The 20,571-nt window shown below is 37.8% G+C and overlaps 1 protein-coding gene across 2 annotated transcripts in view; it reads left to right on the top strand.

Moving 5' to 3' along the window:
* The window catches only part of LOC126720433 (beta-amyrin 28-monooxygenase-like), a 46,510-nt gene extending 45,044 nt beyond the window's left edge, over positions 1 to 1,466 (top strand). For both annotated transcript variants that reach the window (XM_050422939.1, XM_050422936.1), the window contains exons 2-3: positions 752 to 939; positions 1,039 to 1,466. In XM_050422939.1, coding sequence (XP_050278896.1) covers positions 752 to 939; positions 1,039 to 1,341 — 491 coding nt within the window. In that variant the 3' untranslated portion in view covers positions 1,342 to 1,466. The remainder of the gene's footprint in view (positions 1 to 751; positions 940 to 1,038) is intronic.
* Positions 1,467 to 20,571: the final 19,105 nt, after the last annotated feature.

Below are 20,571 nucleotides of genomic sequence, written 5' to 3'. Positions count from 1 at the left end.
GTACTTCTCAACACCTGAACCCTGGCTTCTTTCAATTAAATTACAATTAAGCTATACTTCTTTCCTAGTATAAAATAATCCTTATCAATAGTGTCTCTACCATTTAACAAATTTCGATAGTATAATGTTGTATTGCGGTTGGGGATCAACAAGAATTTCAATTTAGAATTCATTTTCATATTTTCTATATGTATATATTCAACTAAACTTGGTGTATATCTTTGTTAATATAGCACTGCTTAATAACTTCCTGTTGGATTAAAATTTGAAAATTTCCACCTTTAAGTTAAATATTTTTGTACTTCTTAACATGCATGTCAAATTACATATTAATCAAATGTTATATACTATTTGATCAATAACTGATGTTATTTATTATTCAATCCACAGCCCATGTTTTGTAGAAAACTTGAAAATATAAAATCTTTAAATTTAAACATTTTAAAAATAAGACAGTTATTGATCTATGATGATCTTGATATTTTGGACAAATATAAGGTATAAGGAAAAAAAAAATATATAATTTAATGGTTTATTTATCAAAATACATATCTGATATAAAATTATGAAATGGTCTAGCATTATCAATACATCTACATACACACTATAGATGCAAAACCATACTGCGGCTCCCTAAGAAGAAATAGAAACTTTGTTTGGTATGCTATATGCCTTCAGACAAGTGACATAAGTTATAAATGAAATTTCGAATGATTAATCTAATGAAAAAGTGGGCCTTATTTGTAAACAGAGCAAATGGAAATTGCAATATCCAAAGGCCCGAATGATTTGTTGAATTGGGACGACATTAAAAAGATGAAGTACTCTTGGAATGTGGTACTTGAGTCTATGAGGCTAACACCACCTACTCAAGGAACATTTAGAGAGGTTGTAAATGACTTCACTTACACAAATTTTACTATTCCTAAAGGGTGGAAGGTATGTGACACTTACCAAGTTATCAGTACATGAGCTAAATTATACATCAATTCTCTATGTTATAATGGTGATTCTTAGTGTTAATCCATATATTTGCAGACATTTTGGACTCCATATTCGACACATAAAAATCCCAAATACTTTCAAGATCCTGAGAAATTTAATCCTTCAAGATTTGAAGGGAATGGACCTGAACCTTACACTTTTGTACCATTTGGAGGAGGACCTCGAATGTGTCCTGGGAGGGAGTATGCTCGATTAGAAATACTAGTGTTTATGCATAATGTGGTGACAAGATTCAAGTGGGAGAAAGCAATTCTAGATGAAAAGTTGTCTTTCTATGTATCACCCATTCCAGTTAATGGTCTTCCAATTTACCTTAAGCCTCATAGTCATAAATAATAGATTGAGTCAAACATTAATTGAATGACACAAATTTTATATAGGAAAATATTAAATCTATCTAGCAATATATGTAAATTGTGTCATTTCAATAACATAATAAATGAATGTTTGAATTATCTTTTTATGATTTGTGATATATCAATATATAAGTCTCATGTAATAAAAATTGTAATATCCCAATATCAATCGTATGTGCTTAGCATTTATTTATTTCTTTTTATTCTTGGGAAGGATGTAAGCTTATCAATTGATATGTCATCAATCATAAAAAGGAAAAAAAAAAAGTAATGCAAAAATCTGATTGTTATGTTATTGACATAACTTGAAAAAAAAAAAAAAAATTCATTGCAATATCAATTTATAAGTTTTTAGTAATAAAATTGGTAATAACTTTAGCATTTTCTAACATTAACGAGTCCCCCTCTTAATTTCAATTATGCTTTATTTTTTTTGCCCCCAAGGAGTATATTTGTGCTCATTGTTGATTCAATTAAACTAACTACTAGTCCCCGAACTTGGAGAAATTATGCAGTTCTCTGGTAGACAATGTCACTTGTCCACTATTCCACTAAAATACTCCCATTTGTTTAAATTGCTGAGTTAGTAATCAATTTCTGTTTAAAATTTTTTTCGAACTCAGTAATTTTAAATAAGTGGGAGTCTTTTAGTAGAATAGTGGGACCATATCACTTATCTACCTTGAGGACCTTATAATTTCTCCCGAACTTGGATGTACACATATTTAGAGTTCCTAGAATAAAGAAAATTTTTATTTATAATCTAAATCTTGTACATTATTGTTCTTGCATTTGGCCGAATTATGGAAGAACAAACACACATTGATTTTATGGGAAATTCTACCTTACTTAATTTTGTTTTTTTTTTTTTTTTGTTTTTTTTTGTTTTTTGTCTGTTTGTGTGTGGAACCTCTTATAGTTATAAGAATATTTATGATAGTAATCTAGTGACGCAGTATTAGAGCCCAAATTTTTTTTTTTACAAGGCCAAACGAAGTATATCAATAAATTTTAAAATCGACAAAAATAAGAAACAAATAAATATATATAGTATTATTTTAATATGGTATATTATGTAGTATTATTTTATGTTTATAAAAAAAACCACCAAGAAAATTTTATATTGTCCAAGACAATTATTTTATCATTAAGTCATGTGCAATTATCCTCTAAATTGATTTAGTCCTAATTAATATTCTTTATGTTGGGTTATAGATTGACTCCAATTAAATAATTCAATTACTTAAGTTGATTAATTAGATCGAATTACATCCAAATAACGTGGAGGCGCAAACAAATGACCAAATAATTTAGAGTGCAGCGAAAAATAAACTTGACAAAGTGATTTGTTGACAAATGGGGAAAACCTTCCCAAGGCAAAAACCTCACTACGTGAATTTCAGGTCACCACTCCCAAAAATTCATTAGTCAAGAACAAGTGGTTATAAGTGTGGGCACAAGAACCTGCGATGAGTTTTTGGGTTTCTCCAAAGTCGTGGAAGTACGCCTTGGCCTAAGGTGGACCACGATGGAGGGTGTAAATGGAGTCGCCACCTCTAAGGTGGATCACGACGGAGGGTGTAAATGGAGTCGCCACCTAAATTAGGTCTAGGAACCATAAATATAGAAACTTTTACTAGAGCACGTATTCGGAGATTAGGCATGGGGATGGGAAGGTGTTAGGCATCTAACCCCACCCGACCTATAGGTCGGCTTTCACTCATTGTGTTCCAAATCCTAATCCCATCAAAGGGTCCTCTAATATGTTATTCGAAATTCACACACACTAATATGCATATAACATCCAAACATGACAAATGTCCCACACTCATCCAAAGCATAAAACCCCTACCATTCATCTTTCAAAATATTTCCAAGGGCAGCAAGCACATCACAAAACAATATCACTAATAAGGCATCAACATCAAACATATCCCAAACATCCAAGCATAGCATCATGACATCAACCAAGCATATTCATCATGTTCATCAACCATATCATGCTCATCACTGCACCTATGCATCTATGCATGTTCATGTTTATGTGCATGCTCATATTATTCATCCAAGATATAAACCCAAATTATCAATATATCAATTAAACAAGTAAAACATGTTATTCTACTAACCCTAGACCTAGACACGTGAAAACTAGATTCAATAGGACATAAAAATGTGATTAAAACTAATCAAAATAAACAAAATAGTAAGAACCCTAAATTTGGGTTTCTATGCACATGTATGCGTATGCATGCCACGAGTATGTGTACGCATACATAAAACATGCGCATATGGCACGCGTACACATACATAAAACATGCGCACACATACACGCCTAGAAACCTATTTTTAAAGCACAACCAAACAACAGTCATATAGAACCTAGCATGCTTCTAATATTTAATTCAACCCTTCATTCAAAACACAGTAAGACACGACAAAACAAAATCAAACAAAGAAAAACATATTTCTAAGCATGTATAACAAATAAATCAAATTAAGAATGACAAGAGCACAAGTTATAAAAATCCAAATTAAGGAAGAACCATGAAGAGAGGCTCACCTTGCTTATGGAACACTATTTGGTTGATATTTAACCTGCCCCTCAGTGCTTACACAACAAGATCGAATGATAATCAAGGAAATCAAAGTATTTAATAGTTCATAGTGTAAGGTTGAATTTATTCAACCATCTAATTGGCTTTATTCCGTGCCAAATTTGCTTGTAATTCAGCATTTAGTAACCCTGTATTTAGGTGGGATTGTTGTAAGGGTAGTGAGTGAGATAGTGTGAAGATTGCTCAAGAGTGTGCAAGAAAACAGAGAGTCGCGGCTGGGACTCGCGACTGGACTCGCGGCTTCAACCCGCCAGAATCTGCACACGTGCCAAGCATGCTGGAAGATGAACAGTCATGCTAGCTGGAGCACTACAGGACAAAACAGGACAACTGGCCATACGGTTAACTCGCGACTGGAACTCGCGACTTAGTCAAGCCGCGAGGTCAAGCCGCGAGCCACCCCTGTTTTGGAAAAACCTAACGTTTCGCATTCCACTCCTCTTCAGTATAAATACCCTTTTAACCCACGATTGAAAGAGAGCTTCCAGAGAGAATTTTGAGAGAGAAACCCTAAAGAAAAACCAGATTGTTTTACCCACAATCTCTACCTTAGAGTCTCATCAAAATCCCTCACTCTCTTCCTCTCCATTGTCAAATCCTTGAGAGGCCTTTATACCAAACCTGGTTCTCACCATTATCATCTCTGTGAGACAGTCGTTTGGAGTTCTGGGAAGCAGTTAGGAAGGAGCCAATATTCATTGGTTGATGCTACGGTGAAGTAGCGGAATCCGGAAAGCTAGAAAAGAAAAAGGTTCGGCGCAACCTCGTTGGAGCAAGAAGCTTGGAGGGCTTAGGTGCATTGGGTAGATTAGGCTTGGAGGGTCTATTGCTGTCCTTGTATCCCAACTGTATTTTCTAGTGGATTGATTACCGCTTGGAGGGCGGCGGAGAGGTTTTTCGCCGAGGTCTTCGGTTTCCTCTTCGATAACATATCTGGTGTTATCGCTGTGTTTGCATCTTCCTTCCTCTCTATCTCTGCCTTTACATTATCTGCTGTGGTTTATTTTGTTGTGGCTTAGATAGTTGTTTAATCAATACCATGTTATAGCATATGTTAAGTTTCCGCACACTATTGTTTAACATATTGCGTGTGTTGATTAAATTGGTTTTTGGGGGTCTAAACGTTCAAAAGTGTTTTTGTACACGTTTTTGAACTTTCAATTGGTATCAGAGCGGGTACACAGCTGTTTGGTGTCATTACCATTTGTGTGATCCTAGACCCCTGTGTTGTGGTTGCTGTTCTTGTTTATACCATGTTGAATTGTAGCTCAAGTGTTTGTGAAAATGTCTCTATGCACATGACTGAAAGGTGTCTTATTGATGACCTTGTAGAGTTATTAAAAACTAAGAAACATGCTAGAGTTTTTGTTCACATGCTGAAATTTCTTGAGAATCAGAATCTTGTCTTACACAGTAGCATATCTGAATCAAAATCATTGATTAAAAAATATAAAAGAAAGAATAGAATGTTGTGTGAAATGATTGAGAATCTGAAAATGAAAAATCAATCTAAAAGTAGCATGAAACCTGATGATGAGTTTGTGTTTGAAGGTCAAGAGTGTCTGTCACATGTGAACCTATTTGTGCATACCTCTTTAAAGGTGTTTAATGCTTGTCTGTGGTATCTTGATAGTGGGTGTTCTCGCCATATGACAGGGGATAAGTCACTGTTTAAGTCACTCAAAGAAAAGGTGGGTGACTATGTGACCTTTGGGGATGGAAGCCATGCTCAAGTCCTAGGCAAAGGAACCATTGAGATACCCGGTTTGCCTCTGTTGAAAGATGTGCTGTTCATAAAGGGGCTGAAGGCAAATTTGCTGAGCATCACTCAAATTTGTGATGACAACTTTCTGGTACAATTCTCCAAGAAAGGATGTTTGATCATCAATAAAGAGGGGATTCAGGTTTTGGAAGGAAATCGGACTACGGATAATTGTTATGGAATAGTTCCCACGGCACCAATATCATGTAGAAGTGCTCGGGTCGATATGTTGGAGCTGTGGCATCACAGATTTGGGCATGCCAACTTCAAACAAGTTGCCAAAGTCTCCAAACTTGAAGCAGTTGAGGGACTTCCTAAGTTTGGAAAAGTAGAGAAGACCATTTGTGGTGCATGTCAAATGGGGAAGCAAACTAAGGCAAGCCATCACAAGGTAAATGTGATAGCCACCTCTCGTTGCTTGGAGCTACTTCATGTTGATCTGATGGGGCCCACCAGAACTGAAAGCCTAGGGGGAAAAAGATATATCATGGTCATTGTGGACGACTACTCAAGATACACTTGGGTTGAATTCCTTAGAGAAAAATCAGAAGCTTGTGAGAGGCTAGAGATTCTGTGCAAGAAACTACAAAATGAAAAGGGGATTCCAATAGCCAAGATTAGAAGTGATCATGGGAGAGAATTTGAGAATGCAAGATTCGAGTCCTTCTGTGAGAAGAGTGGTATTAAAAGAGAGTTTTCAGCTCCCAAAACTCCACAACAAAATGGAGTGGTAGAGAGAAAAAATCGTGTGATTCAGGAGATGGCAAGAGTCATGTTGCTTAATAAGCAAATACCTCAAAACTTTTGGGGAGAAGCTGTCAACACCTCGTGTCACATTGGCAATAGGATTTTCTTTCGAGCTGGTACAAAGAAGACTGCATATGAGATATGGAATGAGAAGAAGCCTAAAGTGAAGTATTTCCGGGTATTTGGAAGTAAATGTTATATCTTAAATGATCGAGAGAATCTTGGGAAGTTTGATGCAAGAAGTGATGAGGGTACTTTTCTTGGCTACTCTACTACAAGTCGAGCATATAGAGTGTTCAACAAGAGAACAAAAACTGTGATGGAATCCATAAATGTCAAGATTGATGATGCCTTACCTAAGGTGGAAATGATTGATGATGTAGAAGGGCCGAGCACCGAAGAGCCTGATGTTGAGATAGAAGCTTTGGATATAGAAGGTGAAGAACCTATACCAGAAGTAGAATTGACTCCCATCAACCCAAGAAGGGAAACGAGATCGATGTCTAGAACTTCAAGTCCTCTTACTCCACCAGAAGTTCATCCTCCTATCTCTCGTAGTGATGAAGTTTCCACTTCAAAAAGGCCTTCCTCAAGAATTCTCAAGAATCATCCGGAAAGTAATATCATAGGATCACTTGATGACGGTCTTCGCCTCAGGAAAGGAAATATTCTGCTAGCCAATCATGTAACATATCACTGTTATCTTGCACAGTTTGAACCAAAGAGGGTTGAAGAGGCTCTTCTAGATGAGAATTGGGTTGAATCAATGCATGACGAGCTAAATCAGTTTGTGAGAAATGACGTGTGGGAACTTGCTCCACGGCCTGAGAACGTTCATGTTATAGGCACAAAGTGGATTTTTAAAAACAAAACTGATGAAGATGGGGAGATAATTCGAAACAAGTCTCGATTGGTGGCTCAAGGCTACACACAAGTAGAAGGGGTGGATTTTGATGAATCATTTGCTCCGGTGGCAAGACTCGAATCCATTCGAATCCTCATGTCCATTGCGTGCACCTTGAAGTTCAAACTTTATCAAATGGATGTTAAGTGTGCGTTTCTGAATGGATATCTAAATGAAGAGGTTTTTGTTGAGCGACCAAAAGGATTTGAGGATCCTCATTTTCCAGATCATGTATTAAGATTAAAGAAAGCACTATATGGTTTAAAACAAGCGCCTAGAGCCTGGTACGACCGTCTTACACATTATCTTCTAGATAGAGGTTTCAAGAGAGGGTATGCTGATCGAACTCTATTTGTCAAAAATGATGAAGATTATCTCCTTGTGGCACAAGTCTATGTTGATGACATAGTGTTTGGAGCAACTATCGAAGATCGTGCTACTGAATTTTCTGAGGAGATGAAGAAGGAGTTTGAAATGAGCATGGTGGGGGAGCTCACATTCTTTTTGGGTCTTCAAGTCAAACAACAGAAGGAGGGTATATTTGTATCTCAAGAGAAGTATGCCAGAAATATTGTCAAGAAGTTTGGCCTAGACTCCAAAAAACATGCCTCCACTCCCATGAGCTCTGCCACTAAACTGAATGTGGATTCATCAGGAGTTGAAGTAAGTCCCACGTTGTATAGGAGCATCATTGGAAGTTTGCTCTACCTTACAGCAAGTAGACCGGACATTGCTTTCAGTGTGGGCGTTTGTGCCAGGTACCAAGCTAATCCGAAGGAATCTCATCTGACTGCTGCTAAGCGAATCATTCGATATGTGAGTGGTACTGCAAACTATGGTCTGTAGTATTCAAAAGACTCAAATGCGTGTCTTGCTGGGTATTCGGATGCTGACTGGGCTGGAAGTGTAGACGATCGGAAAAGCACTTCAGGTGGCTGTTTTTATCTTGGTAACAATCTTGTTTCGTGGATGAGCAAGAAGCAGAATTCAGTGTCTCTATCTACTGCAGAAGCAGAGTACATCGCTGCTGGAAGTTGCTGCACTCAGCTTCTTTGGATGAAGAAATTACTTCATGACTATGGAATTCCTCAAGAAACGATGTGTGTCTTCTGTGACAACACCAGTGCCATCAATCTTTCCAAAAATCCTGTTCAGCATTCAAAATCCAAACACATAGAGATACGTTACCATTTCATTCGGGATTTGGTAGAGGAAAGAGTTGTGTGTCTTGAGTTCATACACACTGACAATCAAAAGGCGGATATCTTCACCAAGCCTCTCGATGGTCCACGGTTTGAATCCCTCCGTAAGACCATTGGTGTCGGTACAATTCCTTGACTCTCTTGTGTGTTGTGTGCTTCACTGTTTATATATCTGTCTGTGTTGGAGCACACATTTTTTTTGCAACTTGTTTCTTGCTTGCTTGTTCTTTTGTGTTTGCTGCTGGTTTTGTTTGTGTCTGATTCATTCTTTTTGTTTCTTGAGTCAAAAATCCAAAAATCACATAAAGAATTTGAAAATCAAAACACTTGATTGACTTTGTTGAGTTTTTTTTTGTCTTAAAACTCGTTTTGCCTTGTACCTTTGTGCTAATGGCTTTGTGCATTGTCGAGCATTGCTTGTTTTCATGCACTCATATCACTTTGGGAAAAATCTTGAAATCTATGTGATTGTTGTAAATAGATCTTCAAACTTGTCATGAATGATTAGTGAATGGTTATGTTGATCTTGAAACTTGCATAGACTTGTGTCTATATCTCTTCCCATTTTTTATTTTTTTTTGCTAAAAAGAGCTCCCTAAATGTAAATCTCCAAATGAAAAGAGATATTGAGCTGCAAAAGCCTGTCGCACATTCTAGTATTTGACTAGGAAAAAGGGTAAGCGACTTTATATTTAAAGTGAAATTTCTTTCAAAAAGGCCAAAGGCCTATTCTTCTAAGAAAAATGTTATATATCCCTCTCACAATGAGAGATGATTGCCTCAAAAGATCAAATGTTATGCCTGAAAGTGGAGTCAAATGAAAGGCTCCAAGTTATGTTATCAAGTTGTGTGGGAAGTCATATATTCATATTTCTATAATTGAGATTGGTCACATGATCTAGTGCTAATTGTGTATGCCTTGGTTGAATTGATCATTGAAGTTTCACATTAGACAAAGGACTATTTCATTATTGATATCCACACACAACACACAAGTTTATGTTTGATAAATGCCATATTCATTTGTGTGATTGTACTTGATAAAATGTGTTTTCACATACTCAATCTTTGTTAATTCAAGCACAAAAAGATTTTTGAGTGTTTTAAGTGTTTTTGGAAAGTGTTTTGCTGAAAAATCTGAAAATTTCAAAAATACAGTTTTGCCCTGTTTTGGCGGCTCAGTCGCGGGTGTGTCAAGTCGCGAGTTTCAGTCGCATCTTCGCTGGTCAGTTTTGGCGACTTGTTCGCGAGTGGAAGGTCCAGTCGCGAGATTCACTCAGAGATTTTCGCGGCTCAGCTCGCGACTCACTCGCGGGTAGACCTTCCAGTCGCGAAAAACACTTAGAAAAATTTTTCAAAATTTTCATCTTGAGTGCTTTGGCGGCTTGAGCTGGCGACTGTGTGGCGACTTGAACCAGTCGCGAAAATCGCGTGTTTTGGTCATATAGGGGCAGTTTTTAAAATTTTCTGTTTTCCCTCGATCTTTTTGTGACTGTTCATTGTCTTTTTCTTCTGCACTTTCCCTTTCTCACCGTGCCTTCATTGACGATCTCCATTGTTTGCTTCTTCTCCGCTAAAAATCGTCGACTCCCAGGTATGGTTCCTTGTCTTGCACTCTAATTATCCTGTTGTTATGGTTTTCCCTCTGGATTATTCACTTCTGAATGTGGGTTTTGTGTTGGGCTTTGATGTCATCGTTGTCCTTTCTTAGCTTATGATAACCTGTGCTTATGGTTTTGAGCTCATTTATTTTGTTGGCTGTGTTCTTCATCATATGCTTAGCTAGGGTTAGCTAATTTTTGTCTGATCTGTTGTTGCTATCATATTTCACTTTGATCTTGTGTGGTATCTTGTTAATGTGGTGTTGATTTTGGTCCCTTTACAGCTGTTTTTGTGGGCATATTTGATATCTCTACTGTGTAGTTCTAAGTTGGGCCTTTGGTGTCCCTCATTTTTTTTGACCATACTCATCCAGCTGTTAGGGTTTCTTCATTGTTTCTACATTTTCACTAACCCACTGCTGATATAGTCTGTTGGATTGTGTTTTTGTCATTTCCCTTGTTTATAATACAGACTGGTCATGTCTCCATTCAAAAAGGCTGCTGTGAAAGGAGGTTCTTCCAAAGGGAAGGAACCCGTAATTGATGTTGATGAAGACACACCTCTCCCGAAAGTGACTCGCTCTTCATCACAGCGATTCGATCCCAATAAGTTCAGATCCTATTCAGCATATCAGTCATATGAGAACTTCTTTCTTCATGCCACACCACTACTAGAGAGAGCAGTGGATCTGCCTTCACTTCATAACACTGACATCCCGTTATGCTTTGCTCACAAGGATTGGAATTACCTTCTCTCGGATCCGGATATCGTGTATGACGAGTTGGTTAAAGAATTTTATGCTAATGCAATTGTGGAGGGAGATGAACTTAAGTGCTGGGTTCGGCAAAAGAGCTTTTCTGTCTCTCCTACATACCTGGCAGAAATTCTTCACATTAACAGACCAATTTTTCGTCATTCACCGGTCTATGACGATCTATGTCCTGATGAGGAGCTTCTAAAACAAAGTCTTGGTCAAGACTTGGAATTCTCGCCAAATGGAAAATCCATCAGTGTTTCCTCCCTTTCTCCGAAACTGCGAGTGCTTACAATTGTGATGTTTCACAATTTGTACCCTTTGTCCAGTACTGGGTATATGAATCTCGGACGAGCTTTGTTTCTTCATGATCTGGTTTCTGATGAAGAAATTGACATTTGTGCTCACATCTTTCATGTTCTGCGCAAAACAGTTCTTCGCAGTGAGTCTCGGATCTGCATTCCTTTCTGCAGTCTCATTTCACGGATCTTGAAGCTCAAGGGGATCTATCCATCGACTGATGAGTCTCCTATCCCCAAACCGAGTCCGATCAACATGCGTACATACAATGCAAGTGTTGGACATAGTCGGAAGAGAGCCAAACCAGAAACTTCTGCATCTCACAGTGACTCTCAGTTCAGCAATCTCTCCCTCGATGAGAAACTTGCTCGCATTGTTTCCTCTGTCCACGAGGTGAATACAAAGATGTCTGGTCTCACTGCTTCTCTACACCATCAAAGCAACCGATGGGACATGAAGTTTACTTCTCTTCAGACTCAGTTGGATCAGATTCAGAGAAAACTAGAAGATGATGACTAGCCTATTCCATGACAAAAAGGGGGAGTGATAGGCATAATCAGAGGGGGAGGATATTACCCTAAGGGGGAGTGTCACTATCTAAGGGGGAGTGTCTTTATTTTTTTTTGTTTCCTTCTTCTCTTTAAGTTGATATATTATGTTTTGTAAAACTGTTATTCAGGTATTTGTTAGTTTGTACCCATATGCTTTTGTAAGCTTTGAGGGTTTATGTTTTATGCATAGTTTGTAGGCCTTGTGGTATGTACCATGCTTAAGTGCAGCCTTTATGCTATGTGAAATCAGTATTTTAAATCTAAATGTTCTGCATTGTGGTTTATGTACTGTCACTCTTGTGCCCTTGTAGGATTGTTCCTAGATGCATATGCCATGTGAGCTATGCATTGGTTGAGTGTTGAGCATACAAGTGTCTTGCCTTGTGCTTGTTAACTTGTATGTCTTTGTGTTCATTCCAAGTGTGAATGAACACTGTGATCACTACTTTGTGGTGTTCACTTGGTTGATCAAGCCATGGTTTGTTCATTAACTCCATCTTATGCTTGATCTCTTTTTGCCTGTTTCATATGCATTAATAATTTTCTGCTTACAATGATCATGGTGTATTGTTGTGTTTCAGGAGTTTATGTTCATATGATTCAAGTGCTTCACAGCTTCTAGAATTAGGTGTGAGTGAGTTTTGATCAACTGTTCCCAACTCACATGTTAAGTCTAGAGTCTGTTTTAGGGTTTTGTCACGGAATAGCCAAAGGGGGAGATTGTAAGGTTGAATTTATTCAACCATCTAATTGGCTTTATTCCGTGCCAAATTTGCTTGTAATTCAGCATTTAGTAACCCTGTATTTAGGTGGGATTGTTGTAAGGGTAGTGAGTGAGATAGTGTGAAGATTGCTCAAGAGTGTGCAAGAAAACAGAGAGTCGCGGCTGGGACTCGCGACTGGACTCGCGGCTTCAACCCGCCAGAATCTGCACACGTGCCAAGCATGCTGGAAGATGAACAGTCATGCTAGCTGGAGCACTACAGGACAAAACAGGACAACTGGCCATACGGTTAACTCGCGACTGGAACTCGCGACTTAGTCAAGCCGCGAGGTCAAGCCGCGAGCCACCCCTGTTTTGGAAAAACCTGACGTTTCGCATTCCACTCCTCTTCAGTATAAATACCCTTTTAACCCACGATTGAAAGAGAGCTTCCAGAGAGAATTTTGAGAGAGAAACCCTAAAGAAAAACCAGATTGTTTTACCCACAATCTCTACCTTAGAGTCTCATCAAAATCCCTCACTCTCTTCCTCTCCATTGTCAAATCCTTGAGAGGCCTTTATACCAAACCTGGTTCTCACCATTATCATCTCTGTGAGACAGTCGTTTGGAGTTCTGGGAAGCAGTTAGGAAGGAGCCAATATTCATTGGTTGATGCTACGGTGAAGTAGCGGAATCCGGAAAGCTAGAAAAGAAAAAGGTTCGGCGCAACCTCGTTGGAGCAAGAAGCTTGGAGGGCTTAGGTGCATTGGGTAGATTAGGCTTGGAGGGTCTATTGCTGTCCTTGTATCCCAACTGTATTTTCTAGTGGATTGATTACCGCTTGGAGGGCGGCGGAGAGGTTTTTCGCCGAGGTCTTCGGTTTCCTCTTCGATAACATATCTGGTGTTATCGCTGTGTTTGCATCTTCCTTCCTCTCTATCTCTGCCTTTACATTATCTGCTGTGGTTTATTTTGTTGTGGCTTAGATAGTTGTTTAATCAATACCATGTTATAGCATATGTTAAGTTTCCGCACACTATTGTTTAACATATTGCGTGTGTTGATTAAATTGGTTTTTGGGGGTCTAAACGTTCAAAAGTGTTTTTGTACACGTTTTTGAACTTTCACATAGGTAATCACAACTCAAAATAAAAAAAAAAAAAGATATTATTGAAAAGATTGTTTGAAAAGGGTTTTGAAAGAGATTAGAAAATAGTTTCTGCCTTAAAACCAATAGACAGAGGTTTTGAAGAACCCAAAAACATGCATAATCTGTGAGTGCAAAAGATTTAAGGTTAGAAAAGAGTTTTGGAAGAGTTTAGGTGGAAAGTAAACTCTCTCTAGTTAAGGTTTGAGTTTGGAAGCATAATTTTGTATTTATATGTTTAAATTAGGGGTTTTAGACTCATTTAGAGGGTTTTGGACATTCCAAAGGGTTTAAGGGCCTTGGCCTATCAAAGAGGGAGGCTTTGGGCCCTAAAAGATGAAGTTCTGGGCTTCTAGAAATGACACTGCATACGCATGGTTTGGGCATGTGTATGCATGCATGATTTATGAGTATGCATGTTCCCAAAAAACCCCTAATTTTGACTGCTCAATTGGCCTAATTTGAAACAGTTTTAACTTACTTAATATCAGTCCAAATTAGGCAAAATTTATGTTCGAATTGAAGCCCAGGATGTCTACTTTCCAATGAAATAAACTTCACTCCAAAATTCTTTGTGAATAAAAAGTCATAATCAAAAAAGTGAGAGAAGGTCATTTTTCAGCACTGTTTTCAAAGCGATTTAAGTACTTTTAAGTTGTATTTACTTCCAAACTATCAAAATAATCTCAATTACCTTTTGTAGCCATGTCAAGCTCATCAATGGAACTGAGGACTAAAGTTTGTTAACCAAGTACTAATCAATAACATGTTGCATCAATACAATTTTCCTTAACATAACATTTATCCTTGGGGCGAGCAAGAGGTTGAGTTTGACATGGGGTTGAGGAGGAAAAGGGTCCTGGTCTTTTGGGTTTTGAGTCTGCGTAGGTCCTGGTGAAGAATGGAAGAAAACATGAGAAAATGAGAGAGACATAGGAATAAAGAAAAGAGTAGTTTAGTGCATGTTGAACTTTTATCACTTACCAGCATCACCAGAGTATTTATGAAACTATTCTGCCGTAAAACTTCTATCATTTTCCGTAGCCTTTTAGATATTGCTTACCACCTACAAACTCTTTGATAGATTTCTATTTAGCCTCTCCTTCTTTTTTTCTTGCCAAGATTTTGTTGAAGCCTTTGAAATAAGAGAAATGAGATGTATTAAACTCCCAACTTTCCAAGAGAAAAATACAATTTAAATACAATACAAAACAATGAATGGAAAAAAAAGACTTCACTGAAATAAAAGTCAAGGGAGAAAAGCTCCCATGTTCCTTCTCAATCTAAAGCAACAACACATTTCTTGACACAGATTTTAGGAAAATTCTGCATATACCATATAGAGCCTCCAAATTGTTAATTTTCCTTGATTACAATTTACAAATAAAGAGAAATCTTTCATACTTTTTAATCAAAACATAAAATTTTGTATGCAAAGTGGAAGCAAATTGATAATATTCATAGAATAACTTGTCCACAACAAATCACAAAGTGTGGGAAGCTTGAATATATAAGAACGCCACGTATAATTACAGGCAAGCTCTATATATAAAAAAAAAAAAAAAATGTAACCATGATATATTTTACTAATACATATAGAGTGTTTTCGTGTGAAACCTAAATTATGATTACTAACAATATAATCAATACCTGACCAGAGTCTCATATGCATCCATATCAGAGTTCTCCTGTAGAACCAAATCAAGCCCATCAATTTGCACAACAATCGGATCTACTTTTACATTATTCACCTATGGCAACTACAAAAGCATGGCAAATCTAAAAATTCCGAAGAAAATAAAACCCCTAATAAAATCAAATCCAATGTAATTACTAAATTTTAATTGAAACCATAATTATGAATATAATCACCACCGATTTGATTTCAATTTTTATTTTTTATTTACTTATTTTTTTCTATTCAAGAGTGAAACTTCATCTGGGTCAAACCTTATACACTAAGTTAGCTAACTCAATGTGATGTTCAAATACTATCGAAATTCATGTTAATACATTGTGAAGATGAAGAAGGTTTCCATTAATTATTTACCAACTTCAAGTTTATAGTTATCAAAAAAAAAAAAAAAAAAACTTGACGTTTATAAATCAAAGACCAACAAAAGAATTGTACTCCCACAATTAAATTAACAAAAACAAAAATTATAAAAGCAATATTTCTAATTAGTCTTTATAAACTATTACTACTTATACAGTGGATTAATTAAAAAGATGAATCTTACCAAAACATTGGCTAAAATAAGTGAAAGTTTAAAAACGTGTACAAAACACTTTTGAACGTTTAGACCCCCAAAAATTAACTTAACCAACACAAGCAATATGTTAAACAACAAGTGTGCGGAAACTTAACATATGCTATAATGTGAAATAGGTTAAATACTATCTAAGCCATAACATAATAAAATCACAGCAGATAATATAAAGGCAAAGATAGAGAGGAAGGAAGATGCAAACACAAAGACAACACGCGATGTGTTATCGAAGAGGAAACCGAAGTCCTCGGCGAAAAACCTCTCCGCCGCCCTCCAAGCGGTAATCAATCCACTAGAAAATATAGTTGGGATACAAGGACAGCAATAGACCCTGCAAGCCTAATCTACCCAGTGCACCTAAACCCTCCAAGCTTCTTGCTCCAACGAGGTTGCGCAGAACCTTTTTCTTTTCTAGCTTCCTGGATTCCGCTACTAAACCATAGCATCAACCAATGAAGATTGGCTCCTTCCTAACTGCTTCCCAGAACTCCAAACAACTGTCTCACAGTGATGATGATGGTGAGAACCAGGTTTGGTATAATGCCTCTCAAGGATTTGACAATGGAGAGGAAGAGAGTTGAGGAATATGAAGAGACTCTAAGGTAGGGATTGTGTGTGAAACAATCTTGTTTTTCTTTAGGGTTTCTCTCTCAAAATTCTCTCTGGAAGCTCTCTTTCAATCGTGGGTAAAAGGGGTATTTATACTGGAGTGGGAGAGGAATGTGAAACGTCAGGTTTTACAAAACAGGGGTGGCTCGTAGCTTGACTAAGTCGCGAGATCCAGTCGCGAGATAACCGTATGGCCAGTTGTCCTGTTTTGTCCTGTAGTGCTCCAGCTAGCATGACTGTTCATCTTCCAGCATGCTTGGCACGTGTGCAGCTTCTGGCGGCTTGCAGCCGCGAGTCCACCCGCGAGTCCCAGCCGCGACTCTCTGTTTTCTTGCACACTCTTGAGCAATCTTCACTCTATCTCACTCACTACCCTTACAACAAACCCACCTAAATACAGGGTTACTAAATGCTGAATTACAAGCAAATTTGGCACGGAATAAAGCCAATTAGATGGTTGAATAAATTCAACCTTACAATCTCCCCCTTTGGCTATTCCGTGACAAAACCCTAAAACAGACTCTAGACTTAACATGTGAGTTGGGAACAGTTGAACAAAACTCACTCACACCTAACTCTAGAAGCTGTGAAGCACTTGAATCATATGAACATAATACTCCTGAAACACAACAATACACCATGATCATTGTAAGCAGAAAATTATAAATGCATATGAAACAGGCAGAATGTGATCAAGCAAAGATGGAGTAAGATACAAACCATGGCTTGATCAACCAAGTGACCACCACAAGGTAGTGATCATAGTGTTCATTCACACTTGGAATGAACACAAGGACATACAAGTTAACAAGCACAAGGCAAGACACTTGTATGCTCAACACTCAACCAATGCATAGCACACAAGGCATATGCATCTAGGAACAATCCTACAAGGGCACAAGAGTGATAGTACATAAACCAAAATGCAGAACATTTAGATTAGAGTACTGATTTCAACAAAAGCATAAAGGCTGCAAAAAGCAAGGTACATACCATAAAGCCTACAATCTATGCATAAAACAATAACCCTAACAGCTTACAAAAGCAAATGGGTACAAACTACAGAACATCCTGAATAACAGTTTTACAAAATACAATATATCAACTTAAAGAGAAAATTGAAACTGAAAAAGATAAAGACACTCCCCCTTAGAGTAATATCCTCCCCCTCTGATTATGCCTATCACTCCCCCTTTTTGTCATGGAATAGGCTAGTCATCCTCTTCTAGCTTTCTCTGAATTTGATCCAATTGAGTTTGAAGTGAAGTAAACTTCATATCCCATCCGTTGCTTTGATGGTGTAGAGAAGCAGTGAGTCCAGACATCTGTGTATTCAACTCGTGGACAGAGGAGACAATGCGATCAAGTTTCTCATCGAGGGAGAGATTGCTGAACTGAGAGTCACTGTGAAATGCAGAAGTTTCTGGTTTGGCTCTCTTCCGACTATGTCCAACACTTGCATTGTATGTGCGCATGTTGATTGGACCCGGTTTGGGGATAGGAGACTCATCAGCCGTTGGATAAATTCCCTTGAGCTTCAAGATCCGTGAAATGAGACTGCAGAAAGGAATGCATATCCGAGACTCATTTCGAAGAACCGTTTTGCGCAGAACATGAAAGATATGAGCACAAATGTCGATTTCTTCATCAGAGATTAGATCATGAAGAAACAAAGCACGTCCGAGGTTCATATACCCAGTACTTGATAAAGGGTACAAATTGTGAAACATCACAATTGTAAGCACTCTCAGTTTCGGAGAAAGAGATGAAACACTGATGGATTTGCCATTGGGTGAGAACTCCAAGTCTTGACCAAGACTTTGTTTGAGAAGCTCCTCATCAGGACATAGATCATCATAGACCGGTGAATGTCGAAAAATGGGTTTGTTGATGTGAAGAATTTTTGCCAGGTATGTAGGAGAGACAGAAAAGCTCTTTTGTCGAACTCAGCACTTAAGTTCATCTCCTTCCACAATTGCGTTAGCATAAAATTCTTTAACCAACTCTTCATACACGACATCCGGATCAGAGAGAAGGTAATTCCAATCCTTGTGAGCAAACCATTTCGGAATGTCAGTGTTATGAAGTGAGGACAGATCCACAGCTCTTTCTAGTAATGGTGTGGCATGTAGAAAAAAATTCTCATAGGACTGATAGGCTGCATATGATCTGAACTTATTGGGATCGAATCGCTGTGATGAAGAGCGAGTCACCTTTGGGAGAGGTGTGTCTTCATCAACATCAATTACGGGTTCCTTCCCTTTGGAAGAACCTCCTTTCACAGCAGCCTTCTTGAATGGAGACATGACCAGTCTGCATTATAAACAAGGGAAATGACAGAGTACAATCCAACAGACTATATTAGCAGAGGGTTAGTGAAAATTTAGGGACATTGAAGAAACCCTAACAGCTCTATGAAAATGGTCAGACAATAACAATGAGGGACACAAATGGCCCAAATTGAACTACCCAGAAGAGGGAGGCCAAATATAACCACATAAACAGCTGAAAAAGGACCCACATTCAACAATACATCAATGGATTACCACACAGGATCATAGTGAAACACGACATCAAACAGCAGATTAGACAAAAATAGCTAACCCTAGCTAAGCACATGATGAAAAACACAACCAACAAAATAAACTAGCTCAAAAACAGAAGCACAAGCTACCATAAGCTAAGTAAGGACAACGAGAAACAGTTGAGCTAAAAACCCATCACAAAACCACAATCAAAAGTGAGTAAACCAGAGGGAAAACCATGACAGCAAGTAAATAAGAGTACAAGACAGAAAACCATACTTGTTAGTCGACGATTTTGAGCTGAGAAGAAGCAAACAATGGAGATCGACAATGGAGGCACGGTGTGAATGGGTAAGTGCAGATGAAAAAGACAATGAACAGTCACAAAAAGATCAAGGGAAAAACAAAAAGTTTAAAAACTGCCCCTGTATGTCCAAAATACGCGATTTTCGCGACTGAAACAAGTCGCCACACAGTCGCCAGATCAAGCCGCCAAATCACTCAAGAACAAAAATTTGAAAAAATTTTCTAAGTGTTTTTCACGACTGGAGGGTCTACCCGCGAGTGAGTCGCGAGCTGAGCCGCGAAAATCTCTGAGTGAACCTCGCGACTGGACCTTCCACTCGCGAACAAGTCGCCAAAAATGACCAGCGAAGATGCGACTGAGGCTTGCGACTTGACATACCCGCGACTAAGCCGCCAAAACAGGGCAAAACTGGATTTTTGAAATTTTCAGATTTTTCAAACAAAGTACTTTCCAAAAACACCTAAAACACTCAAAAATCTTTTTGTGCTAGAATTAACAAAGATTGAGCATGTGAAAACACATTTCATCAAGTACAATCACACAAATGAATATGGCATTTATTGAACATAAACTTGTGTGTAGTGTGTGGATATCAACAATGAGATAGTCCTTCGTCTAATGTGAAGCTTCAATGATCAATTCAACCAAGGCATACACAATTAGCACTAGATCATGTGACCCATCTCAATTATAGAAATATGTATATATGACCTCCCACAAAACTTGATAACATAACTTGGAGCTTATCATTTTACTCCACTCTCAATCATAACAATTGATCTTTTTGATCTTTTGAGGCAATCATCTCTCATTGTAAGAGTGATATATGACATTTCACTTTAAAGAACAGGCTTTTGGCCTTTTTGAATAAACATTCACTTTAATATAAGGTCGCTTACCCTTTTTCCTAGTCAAATACTAGAATGTGCGACAGGCTTTTGCAGCTCAATATCTCTTTTCATTTGGAGATTTACATTTGGTGAGCTCTTTTTAGCAAGAAAAAAATAAAGAGTGGGAAGATATATAGACACAAGTCTATGCATGTCTCAAGATCATCATAACCATTCACTAATCATTCATGACAAGTTTGAAGATCTATTTACAACAATCACATAGATTTCAAGATTTTTCCACAGTGATATAGGTGCAAGAAAACAAGCAATGCTCAAAAATGCACAAAGCCATTAGCACAAAGGTACAAGACAAAA

This window comes from Quercus robur, chromosome 4, assembly GCF_932294415.1.
Source record: "Quercus robur chromosome 4, dhQueRobu3.1, whole genome shotgun sequence".
NCBI lineage: Eukaryota > Viridiplantae > Streptophyta > Magnoliopsida > Fagales > Fagaceae > Quercus > Quercus robur.
The sequence above is the reverse complement of the archived record's forward strand: the minus strand, read 5'-3'. Positions and strand labels throughout refer to the sequence as shown.